The sequence below is a fragment of the Hydra vulgaris genome, chromosome 10 (assembly GCF_038396675.1).
Source record: "Hydra vulgaris chromosome 10, alternate assembly HydraT2T_AEP".
Taxonomy (NCBI): domain Eukaryota; kingdom Metazoa; phylum Cnidaria; class Hydrozoa; order Anthoathecata; family Hydridae; genus Hydra; species Hydra vulgaris.
The window spans coordinates 44,840,001-44,863,332 of record NC_088929.1 but is presented as its reverse complement, the minus strand read 5'-3'; the positions used below and the strand labels follow the sequence as shown (position 1 = coordinate 44,863,332).

General features: G+C 26.3%; 1 protein-coding gene across 3 annotated transcripts in view; it reads left to right on the top strand.

Annotated features, from left to right (window-relative positions):
* LOC136085992 (uncharacterized) overlaps window positions 1-23,332 on the top strand; it is a 134,681-nt gene that overhangs the window by 99,618 nt on the left and 11,731 nt on the right. For all 3 annotated transcript variants that reach the window (XM_065808112.1, XM_065808113.1, XM_065808114.1), the window contains 4 exons: window positions 1,431-1,489; window positions 1,787-1,938; window positions 18,941-19,221; window positions 21,662-21,805. In XM_065808112.1, coding sequence (XP_065664184.1) covers window positions 1,431-1,489; window positions 1,787-1,938; window positions 18,941-19,221; window positions 21,662-21,805 — 636 coding nt within the window. The remainder of the gene's footprint in view (window positions 1-1,430; window positions 1,490-1,786; window positions 1,939-18,940; window positions 19,222-21,661; window positions 21,806-23,332) is intronic.

The window sequence follows — 23,332 nt, the reverse complement described above, 5'->3', positions numbered from 1 at the left end:
TTGGTTTTAAATGACAGAAATTCTCTTGTGACTTTACAAAATGTTTTTTGTGATGTAAACACGGGCTGGAAAAATGGTATTATTCATTTACTTGAAACTCGTGCTGGCAAACCTCTTCAATGGTGTATTTGTTTGCTTCATTTGAATGAGCTACTTCTCAGATCAATTTTAACTGCACTTGATGGCAGTACATCTGGTCCTACTGTATTCAAAGGTATTCTTGGTGATCAACTATCTTTTGATGTTCATTTTCAACCAATAGTTGACTTTGCCAGTGTAAATGGAGTACTCATTGAAATGTCTGATGATGTCATTCATAATCTCCGTAAAGTTAAGAAATACTTACTTAAATCATACAATGCTGTTATTTGAGGATTCCAAATTTGGATGTAGAAACAAAGAAGTATTTTATAAATACTCCTCCCGGAAAATATTGCAAAGAAACTGTTATTTTGCTCATCTTGAAAATGTTTTGTTGTCAGCCATTAAAGATGAAGACAACGAAAAAACAGTCGATGCAACAAAGAAAATTATTGTATGTATAAGAGAAGATAGTACTGATAGGGTGCTTGCTTTCTCTCTACAAAAGATTTCTTTCAATTTACATTACAAAAGATTTCTCTCAATTTCCATCCTCATATTTAGAAATGATTGACTGGTCAAATGTTAATATCTCTCCTTCTCCGATTTTATCTGAAGTGAACAATGAAAACCTCTTAATCAATGTTGCAAATGACACTCATCAAGTTCCTGATATTCCATGCCATTCTCAAAATGTTGAACGTCTGGTCAAAGAAGTATCTACAGTATCTAAAATTGTCACAACCTATGAAAAATGTCATGGTATGCTTGTTTCCGCTTCAAACTCAAAACTTAAATATCCAAAAATCGACAGTAAAAAGGACTTTATATAAAAATTTTGGATTTTCACATTCTTTTTTAGTATACAAATGTAGCTTTTATTCTTTACATGGTTTTTTTACTTATTTTCAGTTGATATGTAGGCGAATAACAGTGGATCTCATACCCAAAATATAATATAAGCAAAAGTTGCCCCCTTTAAACTTAATTCAAAAATGCTTATATTTTTCAGGTAGTCATATTGCATAGTGTTGCAACTTTTCCCTCTAATAGTGATGCAAAAATCAGAAAAATTAAAAATATGACCCACCCTGATATATGTATATATATATATATATATATATATATATATATATATATATATATATATATATATATATATATATATATATATATATATATATATATATATATATATATATATATATATATATATATATATATATATATGTATATATTTATATACATACAGCAATATGCATATGTATTCATACATCTGTGCATATAAGATGTGTGTTATACATAACTGTTTATGTTTTTAATTTAGTTATTATGAAAGTTTCATTTAGTTTGAAAATTGGTTTAAAAGATTCACACCTTTACTTTTCAATGAAAGTAACTTGTTTATGTAAGTTAATTTTAAAAATTCATTTATTTTTTTGTGGAATTTTCTTTATGATTTTACTATTTTTACTTTTTTTTATTGTATCTAATTTGTATCTATTTTTACTGAAAAGAATGTAAAAATACATTTGAAATCTAATTTTGCTAAGGTACTAGTTTCAATACTCAAATGTTTAAATAGTGAAAATATGTTTGTTGTAATATTTTATTACAAGGAAAATTTGTAATGAGTTGTCAATTATAAAAAGTTTGCTTAAATACAACTTATTTATTGTTATAACCAAATCCAATAACTATTTAGTAAGAAATACCTCATTTTGGCATCTTTTCAAATTGCATACTCAGTTGATCCAAAAAATCTTACTAGAAACTTCATGGATATAGAAAGCTCATTAATCAGTCAGAATCAAATAATGAACTGCAATATTTCTTTTATGTTTATAGCACATAGTGGTAAGATTTGTTTTTATTTGACATATATGTTCTTAAAAATAGTAAAATTAAAACTTACAATTATTTTACAAATTATTTTACAAAACTTACAAATATTTGATTTAAAAAAAAAAAACTGCTATTAATATATTTTAACATGAAATTAAACCTTTAGCACAATTTCTTATAATTATAATTACAAAACCTTCAAATGATATTGATGGCAGTAATAGTTATAATAAATATAATTATTAATAACAATAAGTTACTTGTTTTGATTTATTGTAATAACTTTGATAATAGTATAATATAATAGCACTGTACTACTTTACAGTGTACAAGAATGGTGAGTCTAAAATATTTAGAGTTTTTAACTTTACCAGCTATAATACACAGCCATACAAACATAAAACAACTATTATTTAAAAAGTTCATCGAATTTGTTTTTGAATTAATTGATACTGTCTAAACATCTATTGTTTCTTGTTTAAAACACTTTTAGTTGTTTACCACTCTGGTAAAAAAACAGTTTTTTATAGATAAGTTTTTTATTTTATTTTTTTATTGATTAAAAAAACTGTGTATTTCCTGTAAATTGCTTTCTCAGTTAACTGTTGTGGCTTCTTGTTTTGTAGGTGTTATTTAGCATTTCGGGTTTTCTATAATAATGAACAATATCATACCCGTTTTAAATATTTAATCTTTTGCATCAAATCATTTTATTTTATTCTCTAGTGATATAATGCAATTTTTTTAATCACTCTATTTTACTATATCCTTTTAAATGTTCAATCCTAGTTGCTCTCTGTTGGAATCTCTCTAGATTTCATCATACTGTCAATATTTCATTATACTGTCAATGTTTTATCATACTGTTAATATAGTTTTCATCATACTTTCAATCTAGATAAATGCTGTGTGTTATAAATTTTAGCAAACTAAGGCAGTTAACATAAGTTTTTTCATCTTTTTATTTAAGTATTGAAAAATGTGATAGATCTAATATTTAAATATAAAGCTTTTGATTTGTTTTATTTACTGTTTTATTTACATAATGTTTCCATTCTAATGCATTTGAAATGTGCACTTCTAAATCCTTTTCCATACTTAAGTACACTAAAGCTGTATTGTTTATTGAAAATTTGTGTTGGTTATTTTCTCATATCATTATCTTATATTTTTACTTGCTGAAATTCATCAAACACCTATTTGACTATTCCATAAATAAGTCATTATCTTATTGAAGTTCAATAAAATCATTATTATATTGCTTTTTTTTGTCATCACCAAAGAGTTTAAAACTTTATTTTATTTTATTAAAGATATTAAACGGAATATGGAGTTCCAAAAAGGACTTTTGAAAAAGTTGATTTGAAAGTCACACAAAAATTATTTCATCCTGGTTTTTGATACCCAGAGGGTCCAAATTTATAAAGAAGTATATAGACTACTCATGGGAAAAAATTTATAGGTTAGAGCATTAATCAATTTTTGTTACAGCAGTTCTTATGTATAATGGTAACAAGGACTTCAGGACTCTTGGCTAAAAAGTAACAAGTTACAAGCCATTAAAGCTTATGAATTTTTTAATTAAAATAATTGGTAAAAATTCTCAACATTTTTAGAGCTCCTGGATGCCATAAATCAAAAATGCCTAAATTGACTAGACCTAATTACCATACATAGATTTAAAATAAAAGACCAAACACATATTTAAAGTTATGTACAAACTGCAAGTTCAAAAATAAAGTCTCAAAAATTGCAATTTCTCAAAAACTAACTAAAAACAATTTTTTTTTTACAAAACTGCTTAACTGGCTGTATAAGTTCATGACAATATTACATTAAGATAAACATCATTCAAGATAAATTCACTCTTTTTTTTTTTTCTGTGACACAAATAAATACATTTTAAAAAATTGCTATTGAATCCATAGCATTTAAAAAAATTGTTTACTTATAAATAAACACCATTAAATTGATTATCTTGTTATGTTATTTAAAGTAAAATAAAGTTAAAAAACTGATTTCCTTCATTGCTACTAAATAATAATACTGATTTCAATAATTTATTTCATTTTAAACATATTTATAACAACATAAACCTTTTCAAAAATATAATATATTTTTTAAATTATATTGATCTAAGTTATGTTAAAACTTTTTATCTTAAATGACTTTTTTTTCTTTATTTAAAGATAATACTTTATTAAATTCATTTTCTCAAGGCTCCATAGGGTGTCAATACAGTTTAGGAAGCAACACATATTTTTTAATTTTAATTGTAACTATCCATCAACTCTAAACTCTAAAATAAATGTTTTTAAACAGGTCTGCTACACAGAGAATCATGTTAAGTGAAGTACTTTCAAAGGCATAAAGTGGATTTGAACCTTAAACCTCCTAATTGTGATTTTACCACTTAGTTTGCTACTGCACATACATATAATTTTAATGCAAAATCATCTACAAAACAAAATCATAATAGTTCATTACCTGTCTTCTAAAAAAAAAGGTTGCAAATAAAACTGAAATTAATGATTGATATGAAACTTTTTTTGCATATTGATATTAAATTAAATGCAAATAAAACAAACTCATAAACTTATAAACATCTTAAAAACTTGTAAAGATAAATTAAAATAAGTTTATAATAACAAAAACTAAATAAGTAAAATAAGTTAATTACTAAAATAATTGTTAAAAACTTTTTAGTAATTTTTAGTTTATATATGTAGTAATTTTTTAGTTACTACATATATAAAATAATTTAACTCAAAACTAAATTGTAGTTAATAAGCAATTATAATTCATTTGCATGATTTAAATAATATGTTGCAAGTGATATGTAAAACAATAATTTTCCTAATATTAAAATTAATTGATGTGTCAAGAAATTAATTGTATTAAAAAATACTTAAGATTTTCATGACGACTTGAGAAAGTTTAGTGAATTATAGAAATAACCCATAATTGCTTTTTTATATAGACAAGATTAACTTACATAAAATACTATGCTAATTTTTTTGCTATCATAGTTGCTGTAGAAGTAACATTTGTGATGTTACATTGAGTGTTACATTTGCAAGGAATTGCATTAAAAATAGTTAAACAAAAACATGAAAAATTATTCCAATAATATTATATCTAATAATTTTATATACACACACACACACACACACACACACACACACACACACACACACACACACACACACATATATACATATATATGTATATATATATATATATATATATATATATATATATATATATATATATATATATATATATATATATATATATATATGTATATATATATATATATTATTGTATATAGGTCTTGTTATGTGATCTTGCTGCAATGTAATTAAATTTAATTTGAAACCATTTCAAAAATCATTCAAAGTCTAAACATTTTTAAGTTGAACACTGTTGTTATAAAAAAATAATCAATTAAATTTAAATGTTGTTTAAAATAAAAAAAACTTATTTTAAAAAACTTGTAGTTTTATAAAATAAGGAAGTTTTTTATTTATTTCTCAAAACATTCATTAACACAACATTATCGATTTAAGGTTGCTTTCTTTCACTTTAGTTGTTTTATTTAAAGGAAGACGGAAGGGGGGCAGAGGCAATTGTGTATGGGTGATTTTCTTAAAGGTCAAAAATAAAAATTAAGGCTAACAACAATTTTTTTTTAACATTTTGCCTTTATCAAAATTTTTGCCTACTACTGATAAACTAATTAATCATTTTTAATTGACATTTATTCCATGATCAATATAAAAAATTATTGGTAATAAAAAATCTTATAAGAAAGTAGTTTCAAGACAAAAAAAGTCATTTTTTCACAACTTTGATATATAGTTGATGAAAAATATTCTCTAAAATAATTTTACTACAGGATTGATTATGATTTATCTGGCATTTATATACAGTTATAAGCATTGAGTACTTTCGTATATCAGCACTAAGATGAATAAATTTCTTTATTTGAAATAATGAATAAATAAACAAATTAGTTGAGTGTAAAACAAACATAAAAAAAGTAACTAAAATTAAATTTGATAAGAAGAATTTCCAAAAGTATAACACATTGCATGCGGGTACATTTTGCAAGGATAAATAAAAGATTAATTTTAAATTTGAACTTGATTTTTTTAAACACTAAAATATAGATGAAATAATCAAGGTAATAAAACTCTTGTAACCATATTTTTAATTTTGCTTGGCATAATTTTTCTGTAGCATATCAGACATTTTTATATTCATACAATTATTCTTTTAGTAAGGTTATACAGTATGTTCTTTTTTATATGACACAATTGATGACTGTTAAAGTTTAAATAGTCATGTGTCGGTTTTATTGAACTTATTGCTTTCAAGGATAACCGATAATAATAGATTCAACAATCATGTATATAATTGTAAAAAAGCTATTGAGCCATTCTTTCAGTTTATTGTCTTTCTCAAACTAAAAACTGAAATTTTTTTTTTTAAATATGTTGATAATACTTTAACATATTGCTAAAACGTCTAGATATTACTAAATTCCAAATCTCCTATACAGAATTACATGATTCAATTAATTTTACAATGATTTTTGGCATCGAATTCAAAGGGAACAAAAAAACGTTTAATGTAATTAGTTTCCTATATGTACATATATAGGCAATCATTCTCAACATTTCTAAAGCCTTTGATAAAGGTTGGCTTGCTAGTCTTTTCCAAGCGGTTTCATCTTATGGTGTATCAGGTAACATCTTTAAGATTATTAAATCCTTTATAAGTTACATCTAAAGCCAAGTAATTAGAGGGGACACTTATTTTTTAGGTTTCAGTCCATACTATTCTGGAAGAATCTATCCTTGGTCCTATACTCTTTTAATTTATATTAAAAATCTCACATAAATTCTCACATCTAGGATGGCATTGGTTGCTGATGATTTATTCCTGCTTTGATAAGAAGTCAACACTCTCTGATTGCTTTGAAGGGGCATTTGAGCTTGAAAAGAATCTCACTTCTGCTATAGCATGGGGCTCTCAACGACTGTTGAACTTTAACTCAGATAAAACTCAATTTATATCAGCTAATCATTATTGCAATAATTTAGATCCTCCTATATTTATGAATGGTAATGTACTCAAAGAGTCATCTACCCTTCCGATCTTTCTTTCTTTCACCTCTTATTTCCAATCTTTCTTGGAAACCATATAACAAATCAATTGCAAAATTAACATCTCCTAAGGTTGCATATCTTTATCATGTTCACCACATTTTTCCTCCAGATTCTATTCTTTATCTCTATAAATCTCAAATTCCTTGAATGGAATAATATTACCAAATCTGGTGCGGATCTTCCAATAATGCCCTTTCTCTTTTATGCAAGGTAGAAAAGCGCATTGTAAACTGCTCATGCATCCAACCTCAAACCATTATACCATTGTCATAATGTTGCTTCTCATTTACTTTACTAGAAATAGTATAATGAGCACTGCTCTAAAGAGCAGGCCTTTTTTGTGCCATCTTCTAAAATTCATTCTTAAGTTACTTCATTCGATTAAGTTTCATCCGTTTACTGTAACTGTTCCTATGTTCTCCAAAAATAATTTTTAATCTAGTTTTATTCCTCGAACATCAATTCTTTGGAGTTCCGTTCCTTCATCTTGTTTTCCAGATTCATATAATTTGAAATCTTTTAAGTTGTCTGTTAATCATTATCTTGCTCTAAAAATTTCATCTTTTCTCTTTCAGTAACTTCTAACTCTAAGAGCGGTTGCTTGCAGCCTTGATGGAATCTGAATTAGTTTCTAAATGAAGGGTCAAATAAAATAAAATATTTAATTCCTTTTCTTTTTTTCTTTTTTTTTGCAGGAAAAAGATTTCTAATACTTTTTTTTTTTCAAGTTGAAGAGAATTTCAAGGTGCATTTATATAAAAATCACACAATAGACAAAAATTAAATAGTTTTTTTTTAAAGTATTTTAAGAAACTTTATTTAATTGGAAAAAAATAACTACTTCACTTTACCCTTATATTTAGGAAGAATCAAATATTCAAAGTGATGGGGATTTAAATAAATACTTTATTAAAAAGTTCTCCCAATGATAACAATTAATAAAAACGTCCAAATTGTTTTTTTGCATCAGTTTTTGATTCCACTGATTGATGAAAGGCTTGTACTAATCTTTCCTTGGTGTACAGTTAGAAAACAGATGAGTTTGACCTTGGTGGTGTTGCAAATAGTTGGGTACTAAAGTGATGGCATAATTGTAAGTTCTAACAAAGCCTCAATCTGTTAATTTGATGATTGTATCTACCAAATTTGATTCAAAATGTTGTATTTAAAAAAAGTTGTATTTAAAAGTATTTGAAAAATATTAAATCAATTATTAAGTATGAGCAAAAGAATAAGCATTTTGTTATCATTCCATTCTTTCTTTAACTTTATTCTACCTGCTTTTATCCTACCTTTCATGGCAGGTGAGGCAAAAATTTGGTGCTTCTTTGTGACTAGGCCATATACAGTGCAATTTTGAGTAAACCATACTTATTTGACATTAATATAAGCATATGAATGTTCTAAGCTTCATCTCTGGATGTTAACTATTCACTAACATGGAGAAAAAATTCTGGATCACTTTCTTAGTTTGATGCAACCTAAAATTTATTTCTTCAAACCAATACTTAAAAAACTTGATTAAAAGTTCAACTCATTGCAAAACACCAAAAAATGCTCGATCCAACCCTGAGTTTAATGCAACTTCAAGTTTATATTTAAAATCATCTCGTATTCCTTTTTTCAAAAATGCAGATAGATAATGTAAGCTATCCATATCAATGTGCCAAGATGATTTTTTTTTTTTTTTAATATCTGTATGTTAAAATTCATAACTAATAATTATTTTACACATAAAATGCATTAAGTTTATAAATGCATAAACCAGTGGCATAGCTAGCATGGGTGACACCTGGGGCGGACATCAATGGTGTCACCCCTTGAAAACGGTTAAAATTAACATCATGTAAAAGAAAAAAACTAGATAAGCTTGAAGTATAATTTTAATTCAACAATTTAATTAAACATTACAAAAAGTATTCCTGTACCACTTATTACCACATATAGTAATGCTTGTAAAATACAAAATGAACAATATATCTTCAATACTTTAAGCAAAACATAAATGAAGAACTTTGACATACTTGGAAAAAATTAAATTTTTGTTAATTAACAGTAAAATATCAGTTATTGAAAAGTTTCCCTTCCTGGTCTTCAAAGCTGCAAACCTGTCAATCACACAATCAAAATCAATATCTTTCACCTTAACACTTTCAATTGATAGTATAGCCAAATCAGAAAGTTTTGACTGTCCCATGGTTGAATGCAAATAGTTAGTGAAATCACAGACAGCAGGTAAAAGACCTTGTGCTGCAGCTCTTGTTTTCACATTTTCACGAAGATCATATAGAGCTTCAATTGCCACTACACACTCATCAACTTATCTTTCACTGGTTTAACAGCAGCATGATGTTCACTCCAGCGTGTTGTTGATAGCCTTTTAACCGACATTGCAGTGTGTTCAATTAAAAAATCTCATTGATGGGTGGAAGCATCAAAGAAGAAATACATTCTCTCAAGAGTTCCAAAAAATGTTACACATAAAACATTTTATGTGTAACATTTTTATTTTATGTTTTTTTTTAGAATTCGTTTATTTAGAATTATTTTAGAATTCGTTATTTTTAGAATTCAATTTTAGAGTTTGTTAGATTTTAGAGTTTGGTGTATTTCAGTAGATTTCGGTAAAATAAATTAAATTTTATTATTTTCGTGTTACCCTTAATGGTGTCACTTAGTGCGGCCCACTTCCCTCTAGCGACGCCCCTGCTTAAAATCCTATGCAACGCCAAAAATTTAATTTTAATTTAAGTATCCTATGCAATACCATAAAAGTTGCCTGAAAAAAAATTATGTATTATGATTTTTCTTGAATTGTTATATATTTCTTTGAATTTTGAATTGTTATATATTTCTTTGAATTTGAATTGTTATGTATTTCTTGATATATATTTATAATCAGATATAACATTTATATCAGACAATACTTGAAACAATAAGAAATAAGCATTCTAGCCATTGTAAGTTTAAGCTCAAAAATAATTCACATTTGCTATCAAAAAAAAAAATAATAAAATAAGAAAATCAATTAGTGTTAAAAAAGGATAAAGTAAAATATCGATAAAATTAAAATTCTAAATTTTCAATTTTAAAAAATTGCAAAAATATGCATCAAAGGACTAGACCGAGCTGAGCTTTGACCAAGCTGTCAAGTACAAGTGAAATTAGGAATAAATTAGGAAAAGAGAAAGGGTAAAAAAAATTAAATTAAAAAGATATTTTGAACAGATGTTTAGAGGAAAACAAAGATACCAAAGTTAAGTGTATTATGAAAAAATAATAATGATAATCAGGGGCAAACCCAGGATTTTAATTGACTGTAGCAAAAATGCTATAAATATTTTTTTTATCAAAAAAAAAAAAAAAAATTTTCTCGCTTTTCATATTTGCAGACAGTACTGAAAGTCCAAGTTTGGTGAATTTACTATATGATCTACATATGCCGATTTGCTGGTCTAAAAGAGCTAAGTTTGCTGACATAATGAAATAAAATTTATTGATAGGGGGTGGGGGAGGGTATTACACACCATTTGCACCAGCCTTAGATGTATAGTGGCTTATAGTGATACATGAGGTCCCCTACCACCACTTTCTTCTTTTGTCCCTTTAGAGCAGAAGAACATTACATGATTTACGCGACGCTAAAACCATCTAGTTAAATTGAATACTTTTTAACGAAATGGTAGTTTACTTGTCTTTCATGACTTTTAATCATGGCTAATACCCGACCAAACCCTTATCCTCATTCGACGTATTTACATTTAGATTTTGGTATACCTATTGCCAGTCAATGTATTTATGCCAAATAATACATAAAACATTATCATATAAATTTATCTTTATATTTAAATCAACAAAGTATTTGTGGTTGTTAAACTGTTTTGGTCTGCAAAAAAATTGGAGGTTAATATTGAAAATGAAAACGATAAATTTAATCTAAATTTATTTAAAATTCAATTTTTTTATTTGATTAAAATTTGTTTTATAAAATATCTGAAAATTAAAATAGACACTGTAACGATTTATATAAATTTATAAAAACAATTTATAAATATTTTCATATTTACATTGATAAACTTCATTACTTCATTGCAATAAACTTTTTATCAAATTATGAAAATAAGAAACAGGTTTCAAATCAAATAAAAAATAGAACTAAAGTAACGAAACTTTTCAATAAAAATATATTGCTTCAAATAAATAAGAAATGCTTTTAAAATCCAAAAACAGCAAACTTTAGTCATATTACAACTAACAACAATACCAAGGGGCAAATTAAATGATTGGGAATTGAAAATTTTGTAAAAAATTCTGGTCTTTAAATTTTTGTTTTCTTAAAAAACTGTGAACGCAGTTTTTATGGATCTTAAAAATCAACTATAACTAATTTTATTAAGACTCTCATAATGCACATGTTTAAAATAATACTTTTATAAAACGCTGTTAATCTAGCTAGATTAACCACTGTATTATGTATTTACATAGCAAGGCAAATACAAATTCAGGAAAAGAAAAAGCAAATACAGGATTCAATTACTCAATGTTATATGACAAAAATTTAAGGAAATATAAATAAGTTAAATAAAGTACATAAGATGTCAAATAAATCAAACTTTGATGTAGTTGATATTTATGTATGTAGCTTTGATGATCAAAGCTACATCAACTTCATCACACCACGAAATTCTAAAGTGTTTACAATTATACGAAACATTTTCATTGGTTGATTTTAAAATTTAGGCGCGTTTTTTTAGAAATGTTAAACTTGACAAAATAAGTGTGGAAAAACTTAGTTAGATTGCAATCTCTGATTTTATATTCCCTTCTATAATCAAATAAAGCAATATTTAAAAAAAAAATTTGTTTTAATGTTGAAACTTTTTTATCAGAGAAATGTCATGATGGCTCCAAAATTTTAAAAACCTTGTATTATTAGGTATTAATAAAAAAAAAAATCTTCAAATTTAGTAAAGGGCCCTCTGAAATTTGAAAAAGATTCCTAATTTTGCTGCCTTCCCCCTCCTTGCTTACTGGATAAAGGGAGCTGTGAGAGCAGCCTAGTAATGGCTCTGCTTTTATGAAATTTCTTCAATTAAAACATTCCAATATCTTTATGTAATTATTTTTATAAATAATATAGACTTTATAACGTCTTCAGGTAATTATTTTTAAATGTGTCACTTGTTTTTCCCACTGTTAGAATCCAACTCATTTAGCAACATTAAACTTTAGCTTCCAAAATTGGCTAAGAATAAAAAATAAATAACTATTCTTCAAATAAATTACATATGGTTGACATATGGGCCATGGTAGCTCAAAAAGAGGGGGGCATGGGCATTTTTTTGTGGGCCTTATCTTGGCTGAAAATACTCAACATTTAATGCCGAATTAACACAAATATTTTTTTTTCTCCCACTTTTTTCTTATGGGCCCTTAAACATTGCCGGGTCCTGGGATAATATACCATCTAATATACCTATTATTTCAGAACTATTGCTTTAAGACTTTAATGGCTTTAATTTGCAAAATGAGGTTCCAATTTACAATCATTTTGAGCAAATTGAAAAGGTTTAAAAGCTTTTAAAATTAAAGGTTTAAAATATAATTGAAAGCGTAGTAGATCAAGTGAACTAAAGATTTAATCATTTTTCTTACCAAAAACTAAAGATAACCATGGTAAATTAAATACTGTTTTGAAATGGCAAAAAGAATTTAATTTAAAGTTTGAGTATGATATCGAGGGAAATGATGTTGTAAGATTACGCTGCTTGCTTTCCAAGCAATATGAATCTTGTATTAGCAACATTAAGAAGGTTTCTATTTTGTGGATTTGCCCTGGAACTCTGTCAATTAAAAAAGACCACATAGGAAGTAATTGCAGCAGTTAACAATAAAAGGAAGCACATCTTGTCGATTATTGAAGTAAATCGAGTGCAGTAGGTTTTAAAGAATTTATAAATAAAAACGCTGATATTAAAAAAGGGCTATAAGAAATGGTTGAAAAAGATTATGACTCACTTAAGAAGAAATTCAATGCAGTTTACTACTGGCAAAAAAAGAATGTCCATTTTCCGATTTCCTTGATTTGCTAGAGCTAATTTAAAAAAACAGCGTTGATCTTGGTATTAGCTACTCAACTAATTGAGCTGCTGGTGTTTATACAGATTACATCGGTAAAATTGCTAAAGGTTTTTTCAGAGATGATTTTATAAAGTTGAGATATTATTCAATGTTAAGTGATGGCAGTTGTGATATTGCTACACTCAAACAAGAATTAGTATATGCGTTGTATTTGTTTGAAGGCAGTCCATGCGTTAAACTTTTGTTGGTTTTGGCCCTGACAATCGTAATGCCTGTGGTTTACAAATCTGTCTAGAACAAGCATTTGCAAGAGTTGGAATAAATGACATGACTAAACTCTTAGGGCTAAACGTAGATGGAGCTAGCATAAATCTTGATGTTCATTCAGGTTTAGGAGCATAACTAAAAAAAATCTCCATGGCTTCAAGTAGTACATTGTTTTAACCATCGTCTCGAGCTTGCATTTAAAGATGCTTTTGCAAAATGTACTGCATTTGCAAATTGTGAAAACTTTTTACTAAAGTTAGATTATCTTTATGAATAATTGCCAAAATGTTTACGACAATTGAAACTTTTATCAGAAGCTTGGGAAAAATCCGTTCCTAAACCAACAAAATTGTACGGTACTTGTTGGCTGGATCATAAGTGGAATGCAACGAAAATAGCTCTAGATAATTATGGTGTATATATTTCTTCCATGAAGTCTCTTAGCCAAACAGATTCTCAGCTGTCAAAAAAAAGCCAAATTAAAGGAGTTTTTAAAAGTTTGGAAAAATTCATCTCTGGTAATATATTTATCTGTTTATCTAGATGTTCTTGCACCGTTGAGATGCTTAAGTGTTGCTTTCCAACAAGATTTACATGATCCTGTAAAAACTGTCCGCTGAGTACAGAATATAATTGGACAATAGTTCATTAGGAAATATTTCAACAGAGCAAATTATTTTTGCAAACTGCAAAAAATTAATTGAAATTATAGTCGAAAAAGATGGCAATTTTATTTACCAACCATTCCTTAAGAAAATTTTAATAAAATTAAGACATTGATGCAACACATTTATACTAGTATAATGAATAGTTTAACAACTAGTATGGATTTATGTTTCAAAGATATTAAGGTATCTCCTTTATTCTGTAATTTAATTTTTCTTTTGGTCATTTTTTTTTGGCTAATGAACCCTGTGATTACATTTGGTGATAAAGAAATAGCAGAAGTGGTTTCACATTTTAAAGACCTCCTAAAAAATGGGGGGTTGGGGGGGGGGGGTAAAACTCATGAAATTTTTATTGAGTGGATTGTTTTAAAAAGTTATACATTTCCAATGTTAAGAATTCTTTAGGTGAATACTATTTGAAAATAAGGAAAAAAAAATTTTACATGAGATATAGTTATTGCTGAATGTAGAAATGTGTTAGATGTATTTGAGTTGCTTTTACTTTGTCCATTTACAAGCTCTAAAGTAGATTGTATATTTTGCTGCATTAACAGAGTAAAATTGGATTGAAGAATCACGTGATTGGAGAGTCACGTGATTGTCTTGAATCTTTTTTACGAATAGGCAAAGAAGGATGCAGCATCAAGAAATTCGACTCAAACCCTGCTTTGGATGCATGGTATAAAGATAAAATAAGAAGACTATCTTCTGCTCCTCATCACTATCCAAAGAAAAAGAAAAAAAAAATCTGCTGATGCAAATTGTATCAACCTTTCTCTATTAACAATATCAGATTTAGAAAGAGAAAGGGATAGTGATAACTCTGATATATAAACTTATTTTGCTATATTTTTTTAAATAAAATTTGTATTGATTTATTATTAGTTTATTAATAAATTATGTTTTATATTTAAAACTGTCATCCAAATGCACTTTATAATATAAAAACATAAAAGTCATTAAAAATAAAACATATTTGTGTATTGTTTGGCAAAGTAGTAATGGTTATTTTTTATATTTGGAGAATTTTAAATCACAACTTTTTTTTAGTCTCATATCCTTTTTATTCATAATAAAGTACATAAATAATAATATAAATAATTGCTAAATAATCTATAATAAAAAAGACAAGAAAAACATTGTTACTTATAATTACAAACTATTTTATAATATATATATATTTATCTTAACACAACATTTTTAGAATTTACATATTTTAGTTATAAACATAATTATAAACATAATTAAAATAAATCCCTTAATTTAATTGAATCTAGAAAAATTAAAAAAGTTCAGTAATGTTTACAAGCATAAACTTCTAAAATCAACAATTTGTAAAACTGTTACGAATGGTAAAAAAAAATGTGCAAAAATGGTTTTCAAGAAAGACAAAATTTGAAGACCAGAAACTTTTACAAAATTTTCAATTTCCGATCACTTAATTTGCTCCTTGGATACAATCAACAAATATCAGCATATAATAAAAGTAAAAGTGTCAATGAATAAATGTCAACTTAACAAGACAAACCTAATATGGTCGTTCTTTGTTTAAAACAACATTGTTCTTTATTTGATTTTGGTGTAGAGAGTTTTCAGTGTTTTTTTATAAATGAGTATAGGAAAGTATATTGTGATGATAACACTCAATTTCAATTAAGTAATTCATCAAAGCATAAAAGTATTGAATATGGAAGTCAAACAAAACTTTAACTTCAATTAAATTGAAGAAAAGCCATTGAACAGTATTGTCGAAAGGGCTTTTTAATCCACCTATTTCAAATGGTTTTGGATATTGACCAAAGTTTAAAAAAATAAAACATTATACTGTCAAAATTTCATATTTGTTAAGCAAATCATAATTTCAAAATACATGTTAATGTAAACAAGAGATATCTTTGGTTTCAAAGAACACTTAAAAAATTTGTTTCGAGATACTTTTCTTAAATTTCTAAATTTTGTTTCAATTAGTTCTGTAACAAATTTTCCTAACATAACATATTTGTAACAAAGCGTTTCTCTTAATAGCGTTTTAATCAGCTAGACTATTTCTTCACGAGAATAATTTGTTAAAGGCCTTGTGACATAAGTTAATATGTTATGCCTATTTTCTGAAAATAGGCATAAAATATCAACACAAATAAAAAATAGGCATAAAAAATCCAAAACAAACTTTTTTTGTTTATCAATATTATTTTGATCATTATTATATTTATATTATAATCAATTTCGAAAGAGAATTTAGATCACTGGTTTTTTAAAAACAGTAACTTCCTGATACAAGAAACTTAAAATCTATCTGAGAGGAAAATTGTTCAAAATGTTATTTTAGTTTCACCTTTTTGAAGTTTTGATGTCAATTAGATCATATAATAAAATGTGTTGCTAGACGTTTTAAAAAATGCATTAGGTAAACATTCTATCCAATGTGTTTTCTCCTCTTTGTCTCTCGGAAATCTATAAAAATTTTAAAACGTTTTTAAAGTGTTTGACTTCTTCAATTATAAATAACTCATAGAACAGTAATAAACACTTTTCACCTTTTTTCATAAACAAACAAATTTCACCATTTTTCATAAACATAAACAAATTTCACCATTTTCATAATAGACTTAAATAATAAAGAAACCAACAGACTGTGCTATTTAATTTAGTCCTAATAGTTATAAAACCTTTTCATTTAATGTTTGCTACCCACTTTATTAAAAAATGTTTTGTAAACAGAGAGTGGATATTTACTACACAAATTCTGTTTTTGCTACAGGTTTTCGCTTCATTTCTTTTAGTCACTACGTAAGACCTCCTTGTTAACAAAAAGATTGCAGGTAAATAGCCTCAATTTAAAAAAAATTATCGGGGGTATTTATAGAGTTGTTTCAAAATATGACAAATTGACTTTTGCTACATTTGCTACAGTCGATTTGCCATTTTATGTAACTCCCAGTTCAAGTTAAGTTAAACTTGTTAAAAACATGGGTTTTTCAGTGAAGCATTTCATTTTTCCAAATGAAATATTTCCATAACATAGTCAACTTGGGTCAGATACGATTTTGGATAAATTTTTGAAGCGCCGCATTTTGATTACTTGTAACCTCCATATCTTATTTAAATTATTTTTCACTTTTACATGAAAAAAAAGTGTATGTAAAAAATAAAAAGAGGAAAAAAAACTAAGCTGACTGTAGCGATTGCTACACTTGCTACAGCCTGGATCCACTACTGATAATTTAGACATCATGCATGTAATAGGTGTTATAGTAAAGTTATGATAAAGTTAATAGACTCATAATGGAAAATCATGACCAACACACAAGGTCTATAAAAAATATGAAGCTTAATTTCATATGCTCAGAGCGGTAATCAATTCAGGAACTCATGGTTTATCAGGTCGACAGTCTAACCGATCAAGCTAAAGACATTAATGTTGATACAGAATGATAAAAATATAATAAAATCAACAACAAAATTAAATGGCAATGAAATAAAATAGTGTACAAACAAAAAAAAGACATAGTACTTAAATATGTATATATGTACACACACACAAACACACACACACACACACACACATATATGTTAAATATATATACATATATATATATATATATATATATATATATATATATATATATATATATATATATATATATATATATATATATTTATGTATATATATATATATATATATATATATATATATATATATATGTACAAATATACACACCCATACACATACAAACACACACATATATACACATTTATATATACATATAAACATATACATTAATACCTATGTACATACATACACACACACATATATATACATACATATATACACACACACATTTATACATACCTATTTACATACATATAAAAAAAACCAACAGAGGAAAGTAGAAAGATAATAAAAATTATGATGTTGAATGATCTAATTAAAGTTAAGTAGTGGACTAGTGTAGGTTAAACTATATCCTCAGGGTCACAATATATTGAACAATGATGTTTTAGAGAGCCTGATAAAAAGTGGTTAACATCACTTGTCAGGGATGCACCCTTGCTATCTTTATATTGCCTGTAGCCTACATTATGTCAGTCATTATTGCAACAAAACAGACCTCTTTACAGAAAAGCCATTCACCCGCTCACTCACCAAATTTAGGCAACACCAATGGTTTTTAGAAAAAATGGGTATATAAAGATAAACATGTACAAAAACTTTTTGAAAAAGTATATTCATATAATAAAACTATAAAAAATAATAATATATAGTGTTAAAAAAAATTTTTTTAGTGTAAATGCACATTAATATATAAAAAATAAAAAGATAGATAAGTATCTTACCATATTCGATAAGTTAATAAAATCATTTTTAAGAAGTAGATAGCTAATTATTGTCGCTGACAATAATTAGCTATCTACTGAGATGTAAAACTGAAAACAAACTCCTGTCAAGAAAAATAATAAGATCTTAATCGAAGATATACCAGTGCTAACAATAACATAGTAACTTGGTGACGTCAAATGAATAAAAAATATTTGCAATTCTAAAAGCTAAAATCATTCTCCAGGGAAATTTATATTTGAACAGTTAATAATAGAACTCTACTCTAAAAATAATCAAAAAATTCAATAGTGGTAAAGGATTAAGGTAATAATTATATGTGGTATAGGGTAAAACCTATGAAAAAATTACAGGGTAATAACGTTAAAGTTCATAAACGGTATCATTATGAGTATCAAAGTTACTTTAAAGAATTTATTAACTAAAACAAATAGTGATTTAATTTTTCTTTATATTTAATTTTTTTTATACTTATTTATATTTAGATTGTTGTTTTTCAACAATATATGATCCACTTGATGCTTTTATGATAGAATATTTTACTGGACTGGAATATTTAAATTTCAGCTTAGCTAATGCTTATTTAAACTTGAGTTGCAACTATGATGAATCTAAAATTGTTAATGCATACTGTTTGGTTATGAATTCTTATGGTTCTTGGTTTACTCCAGAAACTTTTTCAGACATGGCTATGTGGTCATATGATGAGATCTATGAATGCCCTGCAGAAAACGAATTTTCTCAGCATCTTTTAAATTTAAATAAGGTTAAATAATTTTTTGTTAGTTACTTGATAATTTGATAATAATTTGTTAATAAGTAGCAAGTGTTGTTAGTATATTTGTAAAAGTCAAGAATCATTATAATGCCATTGTACAATAAAAATAAAAATAATGTTATACAAAATAATGTAAAATTATTAAAAAGTAGACAGGAAAAAGAACGACATAGTCACATTTAAAATGTTTTGAGAAAGTATATTTTAATCATTAATAAAAGTATTTGTATAAAGCAAAATTATAAAAGTATTTAAAATAAAAATTTCATTTTAGGTTTAACTATAAATATGAAATATTTATGAAACTATAACTTTTTAATGAAACTATAACATTTTATTTTAGATTTTTAGTTTATTTTATTTTATATGGCTTTTATAATAAATCATTTATCTAGTTGGGTATATATGTATATATATATATATATATATATATATATATATATATATATATATATATATATATATATATATATATATATATATATATATATATATATATATATATATACAGCTAGATTTTAAAAAATGCATGCCCAAACCAAAACATTTAACCGATGTATGTACACTCCACTGCGCCTATCCCTAAATCAGTTGATGTATGTGCGCTTCACTGCGCCTATCCCTAAATCAGTAATCAACTAACTAGGAGTTACTTGGTTATGTTTAATTATATTCCATATTTTAAGCATGCAGTGTGTGAATAAAATGCATGAATAAAAAATTCAGATTTTTCTTTCGCTAAAATTTTTTTTTGGTGAAACACAAAAATTTTTATTTTACTATATTATGTAAGGTTTATACCTTTATAACATATAAACATTTATTTTTCTAACATCTGTTGAACTTTTCCTTCTCAGTTGCTGACTTTTCACAATAATTTTTAACCTTAAGATGAAGCAAGTAATTATATCAACAAAAGAAAAAACAAATATGTATATATTTATATAGTTAGCAACCTTGCAATGACATCTAAACAGCTGTATAATTGTATTTTATAAACATAATCTTAAATTTATTCAGTTAATAATGGTAAGTTCGCTTAAAAATTGCAGTGTGGATAAACAATATGTCCTGGTCAGAATTTAGGCGGAAGGTGAGACAGGTAATAAAATCCTGTAATAAATGGAAAAATGTGCTGGGGAAATTTTTTGAATTATTCTAATGTTTAAAAATGAGTTGAATAGTTTCAAAGTGGTCATACAAAAGTTTCTGACAAACAACACAGTAGATCACTAGTCAATGTTGGGACTAAAATCTCTGATTGGTGCGTTAGTTTGTGACAATATGCGTACCACTGTTGAACTGATTAGTGAAAAAGTAAATGCTAGTGTTGGAACTGTCAATAACATTATTCACAAAAAGCTGCAGTGCAGGAAAACTTGTGCAAGATAGGTGACCAAATAACTCACAGTCGCTAACAAAGAAACCTGACTTCAAAACAGTCAACAGTTAAAACAGATATTCGACTGAAGGAGAATGTTTTTTTAAAAGAACTTTAAAGTTTGATGAAACATGGATCCACCAGAGTCAAAATGACAGAGCTTGTATATGTATATATATATATATATTATATATGTATATATATATATATACATATATATTTATACATATATATATATACATAAATATATATATATATATAAATATATATATATATATGTATATATATATATATATATATATATATATATATATATATATATATATATATATATATATATATATATATATATATATATATATATATATATATATATAACTTAATATATATATATATGTGTGTGTGTGTGTGTGTGTGTATGTATAATTATATACATACATAAATATGCATTGTATATGTATGTATGTATGAAGTTATACATATTTGCTAAGTAAGCTAAAGAGCTTTTTACAGTATAAAAAGTCGCTATCAATAAAAAATTTTGTTTTTTCAACATTTACACATTACATTTTTCTTCAAGAAATAAATACTGTTTTTGTCATATGAATGTTAAAACCATTGAATTAATTAATGAAGTTAATTAAATTAATGCAGCAAGGATAACATTGCATACATTTAGTTGATTGAAATTTAGCAGCTTCCTCAGCTGCCTGTGAAACTTTAAAAAAACATTCAGCAAAGATATGTTTATTTTTATAGCTTTTTTTTTTAATATCTATTTTGATTTCTCTCTCTTCACGCTTTCCTGTTAAAAAATTTAAACACTAAAATTTATTATGTCAGTTATAAGTTAAATTCAGTAAATGAAATTTTCAATATATATATATATTTTTTTTCAAGGTTTAAGTTTATTTCAAGGTAATGATAAATTAAAACTTCAAGTTTTCTTGTTTTTTTAATTTTTAACTGTAATTATTTTAGTTAAAAGTATCATTAAAGCTTAAGATTATTTGTATTATTTAAATTTTTTATTTTTTGTTTCTTTAGAGTATGACAAATAACAATACAGATGTTATAGCGTCAGATTTGTCATCCGTTTTAATCAAAAATACTAATATTACAATGGTTGATTTTCAATTCATCACAGATATTATTTCTAGAGTTGTTCAGGCAAGCTCAATGTCGGCAAATGTAGGTTAATTCATTTTTCTTGTATAAATAAATACAGCCCCTGGCCACAATATTATGATCACCTACAATTTTTGTGTATCTTTAACTTCAACGGTTTGTAAAAAGTATAAAAAAGGTAAAATTGCAATATCGATTATATTTTATTGATAAAACATGTTTCCTTAATAATAAAACAATATTTCAAAATCAATTTACACACATTTTAATAAACAATTACTCTTTTTATTGCAAGTTATAAAAAAATATTAATAATTTGTTAACCCTCCCTTTCAACAAAACGACTCTAGCTGTTCGGTCTGGAATACTTTTAATACAGTTTATTGTTGTTGTCTTAATTTTTTCATTGTGGTGCCAATGATAAAGTAATTTTCAATCAAATCACTTTTATTTGTTGAAACCTTGGAAGAGATTTCTTTCATGAGAATGTTCGACAAATTTTCAATCGGATTCAGGTCAGGAAAGTTCCCTGCCCTGCCTAAAACAGGGATATTTTTTTTGTTTTAGAAAGTTTGTGATGCTTTTAGCTCTATGGCATGGGGCACTATCATGCATAAACATAAATTTATTATCATTTGGAAACCATTCTTGTATTTGGAGGATAAGCCGGCTCTCCAGAACCTCTCCATACTGTACTTGGTTCATCATCATTGAAAATATATAACACCTGATGACTAAAAAATGAGACAAAATTCAAATCAATTTATGTATGCTATTCATAATCATGCAATTGAAAAAAATTAGTATATTTATAGGGAATTTAATGCTCTATTAAAATTATATTATAGTTTTAAAATATTAATTAAAATGACTTCGTATAAACAAGTTTGCAGGAAGACCTAAGAAAAAGCATTTGCCAATTTAGAAATTCGTATCTGGAAAAGCCAAAAATCTTCACAGTAAAGCACTTTCTAGATGAAGGAGCATCAAAAGCAATCATATATCGTGCTCTAGAACATGTAGACAACAATTTAGGCTATCAATGAAAAAAAGGAAGCGGTCCAAAAGCTAAAAAAATGGACAAAAAGCACAAAGACCAATTGAAAAAGACATTTGATCATCGTCACGGTGTTTCATATCGTCAAGTAGCTTGAAGATTCGATTGTAACCTATCGTATATATCTAAAATTCTTAAAAACAAGACGAATATTAGATATTACAAGAAGAAAAAGATTCAACATCGAAGCGAATGCCAACTAGCTTGAATCAAACTTTTGTGTCCACATATATATTGCAATTTTAGGAATTTTGATTTTGTCTTGGATGGCGAATCATATTTCACATATGCGAATACAACATTGGCTGGCAACAATGGCTTCTATTCTAGCAACATGTCATCTACAACTAGCGATTTCAAATTCAAAAGAAAGAAGAAGTACGAGGAAAAGGTGCTAGTCTCTTTGATTATATTGCCCAAAGGGACTTCAAAACCAATGTTTTTTGAAAGTGGCCAATAACATCAAATACCTGCCAAAGGTAAAAAATCCACCCAATGTACCAGAAGCTCAACCAATTGAGGACTTTTAGGGT